Below are 19,520 nucleotides of genomic sequence, written 5' to 3'. Positions count from 1 at the left end.
GGGCACAGCAGAAGAGCCATGAAGAGAACCAATGTCCCTCCCTTCCAGCGACTCAGTCACCTCCAGCCCTGCGGGCCTGGCCTCCCTGGCTCCCCTCTGTTGGCTGCCAAAGATCTCCCTACCCCGGGTGATTGAAGAGGCCAAGATTCCTGGATATGCCCGGGAAGCACTGAGCAACAGCCCAAGAATCCAGGGTCCCCGAGCCAGCCCCCTACTGCTCCCGGCTCTAACTGCCTGCAGACCTGGGGGAGGCCCCCTGAGGAGGGGGTGCCTGCTATAACCCATTCCACACCCCCACCCCGCCCCGCAGCGAAGACTCGGCCATCCCCGTGTCCATGGATGGGCACTGGCTCATCCACTCCAATGGCACGTTGCTGCTGCGCGCGGTGAAGGCTGAGGACTCGGGCTACTACACCTGCACAGCCACCAACACTGGGGGCTTCGACACCATCATCGTCAACCTTCTGGTGCAAGGTGAGACGCTGCGAGGCGGGTGGGGCCCCGGTGGGGACAGGGATGCAGGAGAGGGAGGAATTCCATCGTGTGAGAGAGAGAGGGCTGTCGAACGGAAGAGGAAGACCCGCCACTGGGGAGACAGGCCCTTGGTGGATCAGAGGGTCCCCGTGGAATAGGAGGCAGGAGGGCTAGAGGTGAAAATGAGCAGGCGTGAGGGTGGCACCAAGAGGGTGGGACAGCCAGCCCCTCGCCCTCAAGCCACCCCAATGTCAGAGGTTAACCCTCTGGTGCGGGCTGCTGGCTCTCCCCTCACAGTTCCCCCGGACCAACCCCGCCTAACTGTCTCCAAAACCTCCGCTTCGTCCATCACCCTGACCTGGATTCCAGGTGACAATGGGGGCAGCTCCATCCGAGGTGAGAGGGGTCTGGATGAGGAGGGGGGAGACAGGGGAAAGAATTCTGGGCCCAGGGGCAGAGGAAGGGCTTCACTCACTCCCCTGCTGGTCCTCAAAATGCTTAGGAAATAATGGGGGAGGGGCGATTCCGACCACAGGGAAGTTACCCAAGTGCCATGGAAAATATACCAGCCTAGACCGCTGGGCTTTAGAACAGCCACCCTCCTTGCCACTGGTGAGCTGTACAAACCTGAGGCAGTCTGCTTTCTTAGGAAGCCCGTCTTCCTCTCTGGGCCTTAGTTTCCACATCTGTAAAAGTAGACAAATGTTCTAGATAGTGCTTCTCAACCTTAAACAAGCATATGAATCACCAGGGGATCTTGTAAGAGCACAGATTCTGATTCAGGGGCTCTGGCGTAGAGGCTGAGAATTTGCATGTCTAACAAGCTCCCAAGTGATGCTGGTGCCCCGGGGCCAAGGGACTAAACATGGAGTAGTAGGGTCTAACTAGGACCCCTGGCAAGCCTCACAGCTCTGGTTTCTGCTCCCCTCCCCATCCTGGCTTCTCAACCCTAACACAAGCGCTGACAGGAGAGAGCCCTGCAACTCACCCAAGGGCCCTTCCGTTTTGCATCTCATTTGCATCCACCCCATCCCGATGGCCAAAGCAGCCCCTGCCCCCTGCGGCGCCCGGCCCCATGATGCCTGTTGGGGTACCCCAGGCCCTGCCCTGCCCGACCTGAGCCAGGCAAACCTCCCGGGCAGGCTTTGTGCTGCAGTACTCGGTGGACAACAGCGAGGAGTGGAAGGACGTGTTCGTCAGCTCAAGCGAGCGGTCCTTCAGGCTGGACAGCCTCAAGTGTGGCACCTGGTACAAGGTGAAGCTGGCAGCCAAGAACAGCGTGGGCTCCGGGCGCATCAGTGAGATCATCGAGGCCAAGACCCACGGGCGGGGTAAGGCCCAGGACGGGGTAGAAGGCTGCTGGGGTAGGGAAGGAGGGGGCACGGGGAAGCGTGGAGACTCAAGGGGAGACCCCACCGAGTTCCCATCTCTGCAGCGTCGGATGAATCACAGTAGGAGAAACTGGCCCCACTTCCCTGCGGTGGGACGGCAGATGGGTGGCTCGCCTCTTCCTTTTGCCTGCATCTGTCTTCCTCCTTGGCCAGGCCCTTCTCTCCTTGTCCTTCTCTCCCTCCTCTTCTTCCTGCCCCTCTGTCCCCTGGAGCCACTGTGGTCCCAGCTGCCCCAGAAAAATCTTTCCCAGTCTCTCTAACGTCTCTCTCTCCCTCTGGCCCCCCAGAGCCCTCCTTCAGCAAAGACCAGCACCTCTTCACCCACATCAACTCCACACATGCTCGGCTTAACCTGCAGGGCTGGAGCAACGGGGGCTGCCCGATCACGGCCATCGTGCTGGAGTACCGGCCCAAGGGCACCTGGGCCTGGCAGGGCCTGCGTGCCAACAGGTCCGGGGAGGTGTTCCTGACCGAGCTGCGAGAGGCCACGTGGTACGAGCTGCGCATGAGGGCTTGCAACAGCGCCGGCTGTGGCAACGAGACCGCCCAGTTCGCCACCCTGGACTACGATGGCAGTGAGTCGGAAAGGGTGGGCAGGGCTGGAGCAAGGTGCTGCCGGGGAAGCTGGCAGAGAGGCAGACACGTAAAGAGATAGACACACAAATAGAAAAGAGGCAGGACTATAGTCAGGGACAAAAAGGCTGACAGGTGAATAAGCAAGCAAAGGACAGGCCAAGGAGCAGCAGATGGGTAGACAGGTGAGTGGGTGGGTGATATACCTGTGACCAACACAGAGGGATAGGCAGGCAAGCAGGTCAGCAACGCTAAAGACAGAGGGCCCTTGAAGGTGCAACCCTTGCTCTCCGTTGCTTCAAAGAGATGAGAGGGAGGTAGAGATGCAGTTGCGGTCCTGCCCTGTAAGAACCCTCTGCTCAGATGGTACATTAGCCAGGACAGGGTAGCCTGTGCTGCAGTAACAAGCAAACACTGAAAGCGTCATGGCTTGATTCAATAAAGATTTGTTTCTCACTCTCATAACACCTTGTGAGGCTTGGCTGGCCTCCATCTTTAGCCATGCCTTCTTGAACACGTAGCCTCCGTGGTCACCAACAAGAGAGAGAGAGAAAAAAGGCACAGCAGTTCCTAACTGCCCTGGCCAGGAGGTGGTACTCATCATCTCTAGTCGCACTCTGTTGTCCAGAGCTAGTAACATGGTTCTAACCTGACTGCCAGGAAGTCTGGGGAATGTAGATGAGCGCATGGATGTTTAGTGAGTACTAACTGGTGTCTGCCACATGGGGACACCTCACACTCATGCACACACATGCATTTAAGCACATAGAGGGCTGAATTCATAGGGACCAGCTGTCCCAGGCTAAACCGAGTCTACCTATGTGTTAAGGAAACAGAATAAAAGTGGTATCGGAAGGGGATGGGCTCAAACAAGGAAGGCTTCATGAAGGAGATGACTCTTAAGTGAGGTTTTGAAACAAGCAAGCATCAGGGCTTGGCAGAAGGCTATACGTCAGCAGGAGGACTCAACGTTGCCTCCTTGCAGCCCCCAAGGTTAGCAGATTTCGCCCACGGGATGGGGAGCTGGGAGAGAATGCAGGGTGTTTAGTGGCTTTTGCCTCCATCTGGGGAAGAGAGCACAGGATCTCACTTCCCTGACTTTTCTCTCCTACGGTCCTCACCATCCCCCTCAACCTTACCAGCTGGATGTGGGAATCTAAGTTCAGCGTTCTAGAAATGAACACTGAACTCCAACAAGCAGTAGACTATCTCTGAGAGACTTTAGGACAATTCTAAAAGGAAGTCATTAATATCATATGCAGTATAAAAACGACACAACTGTTCATGGCTGTCCTGATGGGACCAGAATTAGGGGGAGCAGAGGGGAGAGTTGGGGCTCTGCACGGGGAAGTAGAGATCAGAGTGAGACCAAAGGCAGCAAAAGCGGTCCAAGGGCTACCTTGCCCCTGAGACTCTGCATAACACTCAACTCATAAGGGACAACTGACTCCCTTCTTCACTCCTGTTCAGGCACCATCCCGCCCATCAAGTCTGCACAAGGCGAGGGTGACGATGTGAAGAAGCTGTTCACCATTGGCTGCCCGGTCATCCTGGCCACCCTGGGGGTGGCACTGCTCTTCATCGTTCGCAAGAAGAGGAAAGAGAAGCGGCTGAAGCGACTCCGAGGTGGGCGAGTTTCCTATGGGCTTCCTGGGAGGGAGTGCTGACCCTCAGCAACGCTGGCCACTTTCCACTGGCTCACAGCACCATCAGGACAAGGGAGAGTGCCCATGTCCCCTTGAAGGGAGAGCTGCCACTCTGGCCTTCTGAAACCCCTTAGTTGTTCACTGCTTCCTCCTCTATGCCCCCAGGACTTCGAGGCTGCCCTCACCAGGGCTGACTTTTAGAGGTACACAGTGGTAAGACCATATTGCTTGTTAAAATATTTAAACATTTCCATGTTGATTGGTAAACAGATGTTGCTCCCTTCTACCCTGGATGCTCCATTCTCTCATAGTGGATCCCCAAGACTTTCCTAGGACCCAGCCACTAAAGAGTAGACCTGCAAGTGGCCTCTAGGACTTTGCTCTGGTTTGACTGAGCTGTTTCCATGCCTTGTCAGGTGCTAAATATTTTTAATATCATCCCCTGTCCCAACACCTGCTACCATAGTCTGGCATGAATGGGTCTGATTTACCTTGATTTCCCCAGGACCCACTAGTTGCTTAATAAATGTCTGTTCACACATCTGGAAAACATTTATTGAGTATCTGCTGTATTGTAGATACTGCCAGACATTGGAGGTGTAAAGATGAATGAAGAAGGAACAGCCCATGCCCTTATAGAATTCACAGCCAAGTCACGATAATAACACAGAAGAGGGAATGACTAAGGCTGCCTAGGGTGTTTGTTTAGGAGTTGGGCAGATGAAAGGATGGTTCAGTGGGTGGTTAATGGTTGTTAAGTGGATGGATGGATGGATGGATGGAAGATTGGATGGATGGATGGATGGATGGATGGATGGATGGATGGATACTTGGATGGATAGATGGATGATAAGATGGATAGATGGTTGGATGAATGGTTGAACAGATGGTTGTACAGATGATTAGATGGTTGGATGGGTTGATGGTTGAATGGATGGATGGTTGGATCAGTGGATGGATGGATGGCTGGCTGGATGGGTAGTTTAATGAATGCATAATGTATGGGTGGGATGGATTGACAGGTGGATAGATCAATAATGAATAGATGGGTGAGTGGGTAGATAGATGGTTGAATGCATTCATGAAGCTAGACTCGATCTAACAGATCATTCTCAGTTATCAGAGGTCTAGTGGATTACCTGGGTCCTTTCCTTCTCCTCTCTTATCAATTCATAACCTGAGAGTCCTGAACCTATTCAAGGTTCCTCTGAGACAAAACAGTGACCCTCAAATCTATCCATGGACTTTTTGGGGACAGATGTCCTAGAGAAGAAAATGAAGCTTCTTGGTTGATGTCATCTGGAGATACCAATTGACCCCCCTCTACTTCATTCCCCACTCTCTCCTCTCCCCAACAGATAACTGAGGATAGACCTACCACTGATGCCCATTTCCAGACTGCTATGATGTTTTGTTTGATTAGAATCAATTCAGGAAGCTGATGGAGCACTTTACCTACCCTCTGCTTTGGGAAGGATGTCCCTATTAGATAAAAATCTGAGGAAAGGAAAGCAGAACTGAGCCAAATCCTGAATTGGGAGCAATGAGACCTTATGTTTTGGACTGTCTCAGAACTCCTTATATTTCTTCCCAGGAGACAAGCCCTGGCCCCATTCTAGGAAGTACTCCCATCTTGTTCCCCATGCCTCTTCCAATTCTCATCCTTCTCAGACTCCATTCTCACTCAGTCCCCTCTCTCTACTGTTTTGCAGATGCAAAGAGTTTGGCAGAAATGTTGATAAGGTGGGTGTCACATAGCTGCTTCCTCTGTCCTCCCCTCCCCCTTCCTTCCTTCAGGGTACAGGTTTCTAAGACCCCACTGTCCTGCAAAACCCCTCCCCCGACCCGTTATGGCTGCTGAGTCACCCACCTCCAGCCCTTCTCTCCACAGCAAGAACAACCGAAGCTTTGACACCCCCGTGAAGGGGCCACCCCAGGGCCCACGGCTACACATTGACATCCCCAGGGTCCAGCTACTCATCGAGGACAAGGAGGGCATCAAGCAGCTGGGTGAGTGACAGGTGCCATGAGCTCTCTGTCCTGCTGAGTGTGCTTCCCCAGGCCACATGCCATGAAGGGCAACCACCAGTCCTCACACAGTGCCCAGGGTTCCAGAAGCAGCCCCATCAACAAACAGCTCAACAACCTAGGAACTCACTGCAGCTTCTCTCAAGGACTAGGTTTCCTCCTCCATTAATGGGAAGACTTGACCTGACCTTTCCTGGTTTCATTGTTGGATAAAAACAAAGAGAAATTTGGGAAGCAAAGATGGTGCCCAAAGGGAAGGACTGCTGCTGATTGTACTTCTTCCCCCAGGAGATGACAAAGCCACCATCCCTGTGACCGATGCTGAGTTCAGCCAAGCTGTCAACCCTCAGAGTTTCTGCACCGGCGTCTCCTTGCACCACCCAGCCCTCATCCAGAGCTCAGGACCCCTCATCGACATGTCTGACATCCGGCCAGGCACCAGTATGCATTATCCCCGGGGAGACAGCCCTCCTCCCACACGGGGTTTCGTGGGCACAGCATAAGACAGAGGTGACATTTTTATTTAAAAAAAAAAAAAAGGAGGGAGGAGCAGCATGGAAGAAGGGAAAGAGCACTGGAATTAGAGTCTAGAGACCTTGCTTATAGACTCACTAGCTATGGCCTTGGGCATGTCACTAACATTATCTCTCTCGGCCTCAGTTTCCTTACCTAGACATTTTGAGAGGGTTAGTTGTTCTTTCTCTCCAAGGGCCTTCTGCATCTTCCACTGTGACTCTGGATATAAGCATAGAATACATCCAGGACCACAGGGAATGAATGGACAGTCATGAGGCAGCAGGAGATGAGGTGACATTCTTCCCAGGCTGAAGGAAAAGACAGGGTGGCCGGGGAGGACTAGGACGCCGCCCAGTGCCCAACACTTGCTCTCCTCCTCCACAGATAGCCATGTGGTCAGGAAAGGCAGCTCACTCAGCTTTCCCAGGGGAGCTTCTGTGGCTGCTTCTGCCTCCTCGCTTGCTCCTGCTGCCCTTTCTGGTAAATGCCAGCTGCCCAAGCCTGAATGCCTGCAGCTGGAGGGTACTAGCTCTTGCTTCCTCTGTGCAGATCCAGTGTCCAGGAAGAATGTCAAGTCAGCCCACAGCACCCGGAACCGGTACTCAAGCCAGTGGACTCTGACCAAGTGCCAGGCCTCCACACCCGCCCGCACCCTCACCTCCGACTGGCGCACTGTGGGCTCCCAGCATGGCGTCACTGTCACCGAGAGTGACAGCTACAGTGCCAGCCTCTCCCAGGACACGGGTAAGCCCAGGGACCTGCCTTCATTCTGCTCACTCTCCTCCAGCTCCCCCAGTATCCGTCTCCACCTTCGGTTTTCCCAACTCCCACCCGCCAGCTGTTGGAGTCCAAGGCACAGGTCAGTTTCATTTCCAGCTGTCACTGAGTCACTCTGTGGCTATGACAAAAAACACTTGACCTAGAGGAGCACTGCTTGGTCAAGGATTTCATTTTGCTCTCCCGAAAGATGACAGAGAAAATGGTACCCGTGATGTTTGTTGGAGAAAAGGCTAAGTGTTGCTCAGAGGGTGATGCTTATTATCAAGAATGAAAGATGTTCTGCCCTTTATTAGGCAGCACATCAAATATCCCACTTCTGCCACCACCGCTACCTTCACAGGCGGAGAGCAGGGTCTTGTGAGCCTGGTCCACTCCATAGTCAGGCTTTCAGATGGCTTCTGGGCTTATGGGTAGGGGAACTGCTCAGTCTGATCTCATTTACACCCTTTCCCCATAAACCCGCTTTATTTTTTATCGAGATATAACTGACATATAATATATAGTTTCAGGTGTGTGACATAATGATCTGATATTTGTAATATTTTGCAAAATGATCACCACAGTAAGTCTAGTTAACATCCATCACCATGTATAGTTACAACTTTTTTTCTTATAATGAGAACTTTAAAGAACTACTCTCTTAGCAACTTCCAAATATTCAATAGTGTTATCAACTATAGTTATCATGCTGTACATTACATCCCCATGACTTATTTATAACCGGAAGTTTGTACCTTTTGACCACCTTCACCCATTTTGCCCAACTCCCACCCCCCACCTGTGGCCACCACCAATCTATTCTCTGTATCAGTGAGCTTGGGGGTTTTGTTTGTTGTTGTTGGGGGTTTTTTAGATTCCACATATAAGTGAGATCAGACAGTGTAAGTCTTTCTCTGTCTGATTTGTTTCACTTAGCATGATGCCCTCAAGGTCCATCCATATCTTCCCAAATGGCAAGATTTCCTTTTTTATGGCTGAGTAATATCTCATTGTGTGTGTGTGTGTATATATCTCACATATTCTTTATTTACTCATCCACCGATGGACATACAGGTGCTTCCATGTCTTGGCTATTGTAAATAATGCTGCAATGAATTTGGGGGGGTGCCACTCATTTCCCCTCAACCCTGTGCCTTCCATCTCCCCAGACAAGGGACGGAACAGCATGGTGTCCACGGAGAGCGCCTCTTCCACCTATGAGGAGCTGGCCCGGGCCTATGAGCATGCCAAGCTGGAGGAACAACTGCAGCATGCCAAGTTTGAGATCACCGAATGCTTCATCTCCGACAGCTCCTCTGACCAGATGACCACAGGCACCAATGAGAACGCTGACAGCATGACATCCATGAGCACACCCTCAGAGCCTGGCATCTGCCGCTTCACCGCCTCCCCACCCAAGCCCCAGGATGCCGACCGGGGCAAAAGTGTGGCTGTGCCCATCCCTCACCGGGCCAACAAGAGTGAGCGCTCAGACCACCTCCCTTGCTGTGTCCCCTGCCCCCAAACGCCACGAGCCCTGGCTAGACCTAGCCCTAACTGCACCTGGGTCCCGCCAGCCCAGCACGGCTCCTTGGCAGTCGGGGTGTAGTGCAAAGAACAAGGACTCGGGAGCAAGCAGATCAGGGCACAGATCCTGGCTTAACCTCTTAATACTGCTATGACCTTGGGCAAGTCATTTAACCTCTCTGGCCTGAATTTTCTCATTTGTAAAATGCAACTGATAGCATATACTTTGCATTGTTGTAAGGATCATTAGAAATGATATACGTGCCTGGCACATAGTAGGTTCTCATTAAGTAGTGATCATTCCCTTAATCTGAAGCTATGCCAGGATGGAAAGAGACTGCTTATGGGGTCAGCTGCCCGATGGCCATTGGTCTCAATACTGTTTGAACTTAATCTAGACCCAAAGGAACAATCCTGGCGGTTCAACCCGTGGTGGCCAAACCTCATGGTGGGCAATGACCTAGCCTGACTGGGAACCATCTGACTCCAGGGGCCTGGCCAGAGCATATGTCCTTTGGGGTCAGCAGGGCAGGTCTAGGATAACCAGGGGGAGGGGAGCAGGGAAGCCCCCCACCCCGCAGCAGACATTAGGGCCACAGGGTGCAAGGCTCAGGCTGTCAAAGCAGGCAATCTGGTCCACTCAGCACTGGCCTTGCTAAGTGGCCGTGCTGACCTAGGGGCTCAGGGTCATCTAGAGAAGAGCTGGGGGTAACAGAAATTACAAAGACTTAGGAAACAAGCAGCCCTGAATGACTCCGCCTCCCTGTGTAGCTGTGTGAATTTGGGCAAGTTACTTACTCTCTCTGAACCTCAGTTTCCTCACTTGCAAAACGCAGGCAGGTATTAATCTATGCAGGGGGCTGTGGGGCCTAAACGAGATGACCTAAGGAAAGTGCCTGGCACAGTGGACGGGAGAGAGGCACGTGCACGGGTGAGGGTGCTCACAGGGCAGAGGGCTCAGCATGTGAGGGTCCTAGAAGCTTGTCCCGTGGAGGCATTTTAAGAAATTAGGAACCTTCCGCCTGGAGAAGAGGAGACGAAGGAGAGGGACGGGGAAATGTAGCTGACTTCAGGTGTCTGAAAGGCCGCGGTGAGAAAGAGGGGAAAGCCTTGTTCTGGGGCTCCTCAGAGGACAGAATCGGGCTGAATGTGGGGAAGTGACAGGGAGTGACATTCCTTTCCTCCTTGGAGTAAAGAAAAGCTTTCTAGGGAATTCCCTGGTGGTCCAGTAGTTGAGACTTGGCGCTTTCACTGCCATGGACCTGGGTTCGATCCCTGGTTGGGGAACTAAGATCCCACAAACCACGCGACATGGCCAAAAAAATGCTTTCTAACAGCCAGAGCTCTTAGGACATCCCTGTTTAGAAATGAGCTCTTGGGCTTCCCTGGTGGCGCAGTGGTCGAGAGTCCGCCTGCCGATGCAGGGGACACGGGTTCGTGGCCCTGTCCGGGAAGATCCCACATGCCGCGGAGAGGCTGGGCCCGTGAGCCATGGCCGCTGAGCCTGCAAATCCGGAGCCTGTTCTCCGCAACGGGAGAGGCCACAACAGTGAGAGGCCCGCGTACCGCAAATAAAAAAACAACGAAATGAGCTCTTCACCAGCTGAAGCTGATCGGCTATAGTGATCAATTAACAATTGGTATCAATTTACTGAGCATCGCTGTGCGCCAGCCACTGTACTAAGCGCTTTCCTTACTTTATCTCATTCCCTCCTCACAGTATTCCTGTAGGGAAATATGATTATCCCCATTTCATAGATAAGAAAACTGAGGCTCAGAGAGGCCAGGTAACGCATCTTTCCTTGACTCTTTACTTCCTGTCTGGTGGAGGGACTCCTATGCCAGGTCAGGGAGAAGACTGAGGCGTAGGGGTGGGGGAACAAGCTGGCCGCTGGTTCCAAGAGGCCTCTGGCGCTAACACGCCCTGCTTCCTCCGTTCCAGGTGACTACTGTAACCTGCCCCTCTACGCCAAGTCGGAGGCCTTCTTCCGAAAGGCAGACGGGCGGGAGCCCTGCCCCGTGGTCCCGCCCCGCGAGGCCTCCATCAGGAACCTGGCTCGAACCTACCAGCCCCAGGCTCGCCACCTGACCCTGGACCCTGCCAGCAAGCCCTTGGGCCTCCCGCACCCGGGGGCCGCCGCCACAGCCACCTTACCTCAGAGGACTCTGGCCATGCCAGCTCCCCCAGCCGGCACGGCGCCCCCGGCACCCGGTCCCGCCCCCGCCGAGCCCCCGGCTGCCCCCAGTACCGCCCCTCCGGCCCCCAGCACTGAGCCTCCGCGGGCCGGGGGCCCACACACCAAAATGGGGGGCTCCAGGGACTCACTTCTTGAGATGGGCACGTCAGGGGTAGGGAGGTCTCAGAAGCAGGGGGCCGGGGCCTACTCCAAATCCTACACCCTGGTGTAGGGGTGCAACCAGGAGAGCGGCCCTCCGCCTGGACCTGCCTGCACCTCCAGCCCTCACGCACCAGCTGGGCTGACTTCCTGCGTTATTTATATTAAATTGACAGACAAAAACCAACCAACAAGGGAAAGACAACCCCCAAGTCATGAACGCTTGTACATAGAACTCTTTTGTACAAATGAAACTATTTTCTTCTTCTCCATGAAGCCAGGGCACAAAGAATTTGACAGTGCAAGTCAAATTCCCCACCCCACAAAATATGTGTGGAGAGATATATACATATATATAGAGAGAGGAACACATCGACAAGCTATATATCTATATATTTCTCTCACCTTATTTTGAGACAGAGGCACAAAGGCTCAGCAATTTTCCCCTCCTACTCACCCTCCCTCCAATCTAGGTGGTTTTGACAAAGACCAAAATCCCAACTCAGAGACACTGCATGCGATTTTACTGTTCCAAGAAAACCAGGAGTTGCTTCAATTTGCAGATGCTTATGTGTTGATACCTTTTTCTATGAAAAAAGACCCAGCGCCGTGTGCAATAAAGGTTATGTTTCTACATGGTGGCTTTTTTCCCATTTGGCAAGGGCCAGTGGGGAGGCAGGGAGGAGAGGCCCCTATACCAGGCCGTCTGTCTCTCAGGGAGAGACTTCGAGAAGCCCGGCTTTAGCTCAGCACGTTAAACTTTTTAAAAGGCCTTCCATTAGCCAAGCTGCCTCCTTGAGCACTTCTGTGCTGGGCCCTACAGGGGACCAGGTGTGTGTCTTTGAGCGAGCTCCTAAACCTCTCCGAGCCACAGTTTGCTTATCGGTCAAATGAGGCAACCTTGGCGAGAGAGCTGGGGAGCCGGTATGGGGGTGGGAGGCTGTGTCTACTGGCTTCTCTCCTTTGGGAGAAAGCAGTGTAGCCAGGGGAACAAAGCTACACTAACCTGCTAACCGCTAGTGGGCAGTTGTGTAAGAGATGCCTCTAAACTGGGAAGGGAGGGAGAGGTTATATTACCCTGGGGGTCCGGCCAGAGCCTGAAGTTCTGGGCTGACTGTTAGGACAAGATAAGGCCAAAGGGAGAAGGAGTGAGGTCATCAGAGGTCGGAGACGTGAAAAGGGCTCATGGAGGAGGGGAATGAGTTACTGCCAGAGAGAATGAGGCAGCGGGCACCTGGTGTCAGAGGAGCTGCAATTAGATTCCAGGTGGAAGGAATCACACCTACGTGCAGTTACGCAAAGGAGCCGTTTCTGAGAAGAGGATCAAAAGGCAGGTGAGCTGGGCCTCCAAGGACGTGAGGGTTTGGATAGGCAGAGGAGAGGGAAAGACCCAGGAGAATGCCAAAGCCCAGGGGCCTGGAGTTCACGGGTGCCCCTCCACGGTGGCCGGGCCCCCTGGGTGAAAAGGAAGTGTCCCTCAGAAGTGCAAAGGGGGCTCCTGAACTCAGCACCCAAAGTCGAGACTGAGTTGTGGACCCGGAATCTGGAAGAAAGGTGAGCCTGCTGTTCCCACCACCCCTTCCCCAAACCGGGAGAGAAGGAAGAGGGAAGGGGACCCCAGGGCTGGGGAGGGGGGGAGGGAGGGAGGGAGGGAAGGTAGGTGTATGCAGGATGTGAGTTGTACCCGTACCTCAGTCTGAGCCACAGGGAAGCCCTCCCTGGCATGCATGACCTTGGATAGAAGCACTTTCCAATAAGCAGCTCATTCCACAAACATTTCCTGAGCCCCAGCGAGTGCGGACAAAGGAACTCCCGCCCATGGGTAACTACATTGCAGGGGGAGGGCTGTTGGCATGAAAGAAGGGAGGGGGCAGAGGTTATGTGCTCCTGGGTGACTCCTAGGCCCTTGGGGAGACTCCATCTCAGCCCCCACAGCCAGGATGCACCCGGAGAACCTGCTAACGGTATTAGTGAGAAAAGGCCCTCCAGACTCCTTCCATCACTGGAGGACGGGCCACCTCCCCAGGGCCGCATGCGCCACCTGCAGGTCACTTCTCAAACTGCAGGCACAATGATCAAGCCCCGAGTTCTCATTGAAGATTGGCTGATGTAAACTCAGAGCAGGTTTGGGAAGTCGGCATCACCATCTCCATTGGGCAGGTGAGAAAGCTGAAGCCCTGGAGAGCTGAGTAAGTTATCCAAGGTTAGAGGAGCAGGAAGAGATGGAGATGAGGTTCAAACCAAGAGCGTCTGATTCCTTAACCACTGGGTCATCCTGCCCCATGTTTCACTATTCAGAGGCTGAGTTTCAGTTCTGCCCTGGGGATGATGCCAGGTAAACACTCCGCCAGGACCAGGTGACCCAGCTGGACTCACTGGCGGGAAAGCAGCCAGCGTGGAACTGTTAGCCATTCAGGGAGGGGAGCCTCTACAACATGCTGAGCTGGATGGAGTGGGCAGCTCTGATGGGCTGACTCTGGCAGGGACAGTAATAGCAGGGGAGGTGTTCCGCTCTGGGGCTCTGTTGGAGAAGGCCTTGGACCAGAGGTGGACCGTGTAGCAGGAAAAGGACTTGAAGAGGCAACAGAGCAGTGAAGCATGAGCCAGTTTCACTTGCGCTCAGTTGAGCTGAGCCCCTTACTAAGAAACACGAGTCCTGGAAATTCAGACAGACTCGTGCAAAATCCACACAATTCTGTGGGCTGATGATTTCTAACCTCGATGCGTTCTTTAGCTAGACCACAAGCCTGCCTGTTCGAACAGTACCCAGAAGCTAGTTCACTGATTAGCTCACCTCCTGCTCACTCACCCCCAGCTCATCATCACTGAACTCTGTATCTGGAGCCATCATCTTAAGCATTTTCCTGCTCCTTTCCAGATCTCCACCAGACACCCCCATGTGTCTCTAGCATCTTGATACTCAAAGTATGGTCCACAGACCAGCAGTGGCAGCATCACCTAGGAGCTTGTTAGAAATGTGAATTCCTCACCCCAGGACCACTGGATCAAAATCTGCAGTTTAGCAAAATCCCTAGAGGATTCGTATGCACCCTAGAGTTCAAGAAGCCCTCCTCTAGAAAGGCTTCCGAGAGACCATGCCCTTGCTCTCTCCCTTCTGCCAAAAACCAGAGCTAGACCAGTGGATCTTAATTACACATCAGAGTCACCTGATAAGCTTGTTAAAAAACAAAGAAGCCCAGGTCTCGCCAATCCCAACTGAATCACAATTTGCAGGCATGCAACCCAGGCATTTGTTTTTTGTACGTGTGGTAAAAGATACACAAAATAACATTTACCGTTTTAACCATTTCTTAAAATTTTTTAACTTTTATTTTATATTAGAGTACAGTTGATTTACAATGTTGTGTTAGTTTCTGCTGTACAGCAAAGTGATTCAGTTATACATATACATATATCCATTCTTTTTCAGACTCTTTTACCACATAAATTATTATAGAATATCGAGTAGAGTTCCCTGTGCTGTACAGTAGGTCCTTGTTGGTTATCTATTTTATATATAGTAGTGTGTGTATGTTAATCCCAAACTCCTGATTAATCCCTCCCCCCACCTTTCCGCTTTGGTAACCACTAGTGTGTTTTTGAAGTCTGTGAGATTGTTTCTCTTTTGTAAATAAGTTCACTTGTATCATTTTTTAGATTCCACATATAAGTGATATCATATGGTATTTGTCTTTCTCTTCCTGACTTACTTTACTTGGTGTGATAATCTCTAGGTCCATCCATGTTGCTGCAAGTGGCATTATTTCATTCTTGTTTATGGCTGAGTAATATTCCATTGTATATATGTACCACATCTTCTTTATCCATTCATCTGTAGGTGGACATTAAGGTTGCTTCCATGTCTTGGCTTATTGTGCACAGTGCTGCAGTGAACATTGGGGTGCATGTATCCTTTCAGCTTATGGTTTTCTCCAGATATATGCCCAGGAGTGGGATTGCTGGGTCATATGGTAGTTCTTAAGTTTTTTTAAGGAACCGCCATACTGTTCTCCACAGTTGCTGTACCAATTTACACTCCCACCAACAGTGTAGGAGGGTTCCCCTTTCTCCACACCCTCTCCAGCATTTATTGTATGTGGACTTTCTGACAATGGCCATTCTGACCGGTGTGAGGTCATACCTCATTGTAGTTTTAATTTGCATTTCTCTAATAATTAGTGATGTTGAGCATCTTTTCATGTGCTTTCTGGCCATCTGTATGTCTTCTTTGGAGAAATGTCTATTCAGGTCTTCTGCCCATGTTTTGATTGGGTTGTTTGTTTTTTTTGATATTGAGCTGCATGAGCTGTTTGTTTATTTTGGAGATCAATCCCTTGTCAGTCACTTCATTTGCAAATATTTTCTCCCATTCTGTGGGTTGTCTTTTCTTTTTGTTTATGGTTTCCTTTGCTATGCAGAAGCTTTTAAGTGTAATGAGGTCCCATTTGTTTATTTTTGTTTATCTTTTCATTACTTTAGGCGGTGGATCCCAAAAGATATTGCTGAAATTTATGTCAGAGTGTTCTGCCTATATTTTCCTCTAAGAGTTTTAGAGTATCCGATCTTACATTTAGTTCTTTAATTTCAGTCTTTTACATGTAGCTGTCCAGTTTTGTCAGCACCAGTTTTTGAAGAGACTGCCTTTTCTCCATCGTATATTCTTGCCTCCTTTGTCATAATAGTTGACCATAGGTGTGTGGGTTTATCTCTGGGCTTCCTATCCTGTTCCCATGATCTATATTTCTGTTTTTGTGCCAGTACCATATTGTCTTGATTACTGTAGCTTTGTAGTATAGTCTGAAGTCAGGGAGTCTGACTCCTCCAGCTCCATTTTTCTTTCTCAGTATTGCTTTGGCTATTCAGGGTCTTTTCTGTTTCCATATAAATTAAAATTTTTTTAATTCTAGTTCTGTGAAAAATACCATTGGTAATTTGACAGGAATTGTATTAAATGTGTAGATTGCCTTGGGTAGTATAGTCATTTTGACAACATTGATTCTTCCAATCCAGGAACATGGTATATCTACCCATCTGTTGGTGTCATCTTCGATTTCTTTCACCAGTGTCTTATAGCTTTCAGAGTACAGATCTTTTGCCTCCTTAGATAGGTTTATTCCTAGGTATTTTATTTTTTGATGCAATGGTAAATGAGGTTGTTCCCTTAATGTTTTAACCATTTTTAAGTGTGCAATTCAGTAACATTCAGTTGATTCAACTTGTGGTGCAACCATCACCATTATCCATTTCCAGAATTTTTTCATCTCCCCAAACAAAAACTCTGTACCCATTAAACACTAATTCCCCATTTTGCTTTCCCCCAGCCCCTGGCAAGCGCCATTCTACTTTCTGTCTCTATTAATTGGATTACTCTAGATGCCTCATGTCAGTGGAATCACAGTCACACAGTATTTGTCCTTTCTGTTGGCTTACTTCACTCAGCATGTTTTCAAGGTTCATCCATGTTGTAACATGTATCAGAATTTCATTCATTTTTAAGGGTGAATAATATTCCACTGCATGTATATATCACTGTTTTTTATCCCATTCACTTATTGATGGACACTTGGGTTCTTTCCTTTTGTTTGTGAATACTGCTTCTATAAGCATTGGTGTATAAGTACCTGTTAGGGTCTCCACTTTCAATTCTTTTAGGTATATAACTAGGAGTGGAATTGTTGGATCAAATGGTAATTCTGTGTTTAACTTTTTTTCATGAAGAACATATTTCTTTTTTATTGAGGTATAGTTGACATATAATATTGTATGTACATGATTTGATATTTGTATACATTGTGAAATGATCACCACAATAAGTCTAGTTAATATCTGTCACCATACATAGTTACTAAATTTTTTTCTTGTGACTTTTAAGATCTACTCTTTTAGCAACTTTTATATATGCAATACAGTATTACTAGCCATAGTTACCATGCTATACATTACATCCCCATGACTTATTTTATAACTGAAGTTTGTACCTTTTGAACCCCTTCATCCATTTAGCCCACTCCACCACCCACCCCCAGCCCTGCCTCTGGCAACCACTAATCTGTTCTCTGTATCTATGAGCTTGTGATTTGGGGGTTTTTTGTTGTTGTTTTAATATTCCATGTATAAGTGAGATCATGGAATCCCTTGACAGTGATTCAAATACAACGGTATTTGTCTTTCTCAGTCTGACTTATTTCATTCAGCATAATGCCCTCAAGCTCCATTCATATAATCTCAAATGGCAAGATTTTATTCTTTTTATGGCTGAATATTATTCCATTTTATGTATATATCATATTTTCTTTATTCTTCATTGATGGACACTTAGGTTGCTTCCATGCCTTGGCTATTGTAAATAATGCTGCAAGGAGCATGAGGGTATAGACATCTTTTCGAATTAGTGTTTTTTTTTCTTTGGATAAATACCCAGAAGTGTAATTCCTGTGTCATGTGATAGTTCAATTTTTAATTTTTTGAGGAACCTCTGTACAGTTTTCCATAGTGGCTACACCAATTTACAGTGCCACCAACAGTGTACAAGAGTATACTTTTCTCCATATCCTTACCAACACTTGTTATTTCTTTTTGATAATACCCATTCTAACAGGGGTGAGGTGCTATCATTGTGGTTTTGATTTGCATTTCCCTAATGATTAATGATGTTGAGCACCTTTGGCCACCTGTGTGTCTTCTTTGGAAAAATATTCAGATTTTCTGTCCATTTTTTAGTCAGATTGGTTTTTTCTATTAAGTTGTATGAGTACTCTATATATTTTGGATATTAACCCCTTATCAGACATACAATTTGCAAATATTATCTCCCATTTAGTAGTTTGCCTTTTCATTCTGTTAATGGTTTCCTTTGCTGTGCAGCAGCTTTTTAGTTTGATGTAATCCCACCTGTTTATTTTTGCCCTTATTGCCTTTGCTTTTGGAGTCAGATCCAAAAAATCATCACCAAAAATGATATCAAGGAGCTTACTGCCTATGTTTTCTTCTAGAAATTTTATGATTTCAGGTCTTACATTCAAGTCTTTAACCCATTTTGAGTTAATTTTTGTGTATGGTGTAAGATAGTGGTCAAGTTTCATTCTTTTGCATGTGGCTGTCCAGTTTTCCCAACAGCATTTATTATAGAGACTGTAATTTCCCCATCATATATTCTTGGCTCCTCTGTTGTACATTAATTGAGCATATATGTGTGGGTTTATTTCTGGGCTCTCTATTCTATTCCACTGATCTATGTGTCTATTATTATGCCGGTACCATACTGTTTTGATCACTATATCTTAGTAATATAGTTTGAAATCAGGGAGGATGATGCTTCCAACTTTGCTGTTCTTTCTCAAGATTGCTTTGGCCACTTGACATCTTTTGTGGTTCCACACAAATTTGGGGATTGTTTGTTTGTTCTATTTCTATGAAAAATGCCATTGGAATTTTGTTAGGGATTGCATTGAATCTGTAGATCGCTTTGGAGATTATTGACAATTTTTTTTTTTTTTTTTTTTTTTTTTGCGGTACGCGGGCCTCTCACTGCTGTGGCCTCTCCCGTTGCGGAGCACAGGCTCCAGACGCGCAGGCTCAGTGGCCATGGCTCACAGGCCCAGCCACTCCACGGCACATGGGATCTTCCCAGACCGGGGCACGAACCCGTGTCCCCTGCATCGGCAGGCAGACTCTCAACCACTGCGCCACCAGGGAAGCCCCAGATTATTGACATTTTAACAATGTTAATTCTTCCAATCTATAAGCACAGAATATTTTTCCACTTATTTGTGTCTTCTTCCATTTCTTTCATCAGTGTCTTATAGTTTTCAGAGTACAGGTATTTCACCTCCTTGGTTAAATTTATTCCTAAGGATCTTATTCTTTTTGATACAATTGTAAATGAGGTTGCCTTCTAATTTCCCTTTCTGATAGTTTGTTATTAGTGTATGTAAACATAACTGATTTTGTATATTGATTTTTATATTCTGCAACTTTACTGAATTTGTTTATTCTAACAGTTTTTTTGGTAGAGTCTTTAGGGTTTTCTATATACAATATCATGTCATCTGCAAATAGTGACAGTTTTACTTCTTCCTTTCAAATTTGGATGATTTTTATTTATTTTTCTTGCCTAACTGCTCTGCCTAGGACTTCCATACTATGTTGAATAAAAATGGTAAGAGTGGACACCCTTGTCTTGTTCCTGATCTTAGAGGAAAAGCTTTCAGCTTTTCACTATTATGTATGATGTTAATTGTGGGTTTGTCATATATGGCCTTTACTCTGTT

General features: G+C 48.9%; 1 protein-coding gene across 3 annotated transcripts in view; it reads left to right on the top strand.

Annotated features, from left to right (window-relative positions):
• Window positions 1-11,884, top strand: part of DSCAML1 (DS cell adhesion molecule like 1) — a 356,638-nt gene extending 344,754 nt beyond the window's left edge. For 2 of the 3 annotated variants that reach the window (XM_067039017.1, XM_059070778.2), the window contains 11 exons: window positions 311-474; window positions 772-870; window positions 1,617-1,805; window positions 2,153-2,440; window positions 3,909-4,064; window positions 5,797-5,827; window positions 5,976-6,094; window positions 6,401-6,553; window positions 7,178-7,372; window positions 8,557-8,868; window positions 10,857-11,884. In XM_067039017.1, coding sequence (XP_066895118.1) covers window positions 311-474; window positions 772-870; window positions 1,617-1,805; window positions 2,153-2,440; window positions 3,909-4,064; window positions 5,797-5,827; window positions 5,976-6,094; window positions 6,401-6,553; window positions 7,178-7,372; window positions 8,557-8,868; window positions 10,857-11,323 — 2,173 coding nt within the window. In that variant the 3' untranslated portion in view covers window positions 11,324-11,884. Of the gene's footprint in view, window positions 1-310; window positions 475-771; window positions 871-1,616; window positions 1,806-2,152; window positions 2,441-3,908; window positions 4,065-4,249; window positions 4,298-5,796; window positions 5,828-5,975; window positions 6,095-6,400; window positions 6,554-7,177; window positions 7,373-8,556; window positions 8,869-10,856 lie in introns of those variants that run through there. The other variant, XM_067039019.1, reaches the window with a different exon arrangement.
• Window positions 11,885-19,520: the final 7,636 nt, after the last annotated feature.

This window comes from Kogia breviceps, chromosome 7 (genome assembly GCF_026419965.1).
Source record: "Kogia breviceps isolate mKogBre1 chromosome 7, mKogBre1 haplotype 1, whole genome shotgun sequence".
Taxonomy (NCBI): domain Eukaryota; kingdom Metazoa; phylum Chordata; class Mammalia; order Artiodactyla; family Physeteridae; genus Kogia; species Kogia breviceps.
The sequence above is the reverse complement of the archived record's forward strand: the minus strand, read 5'-3'. Positions and strand labels throughout refer to the sequence as shown.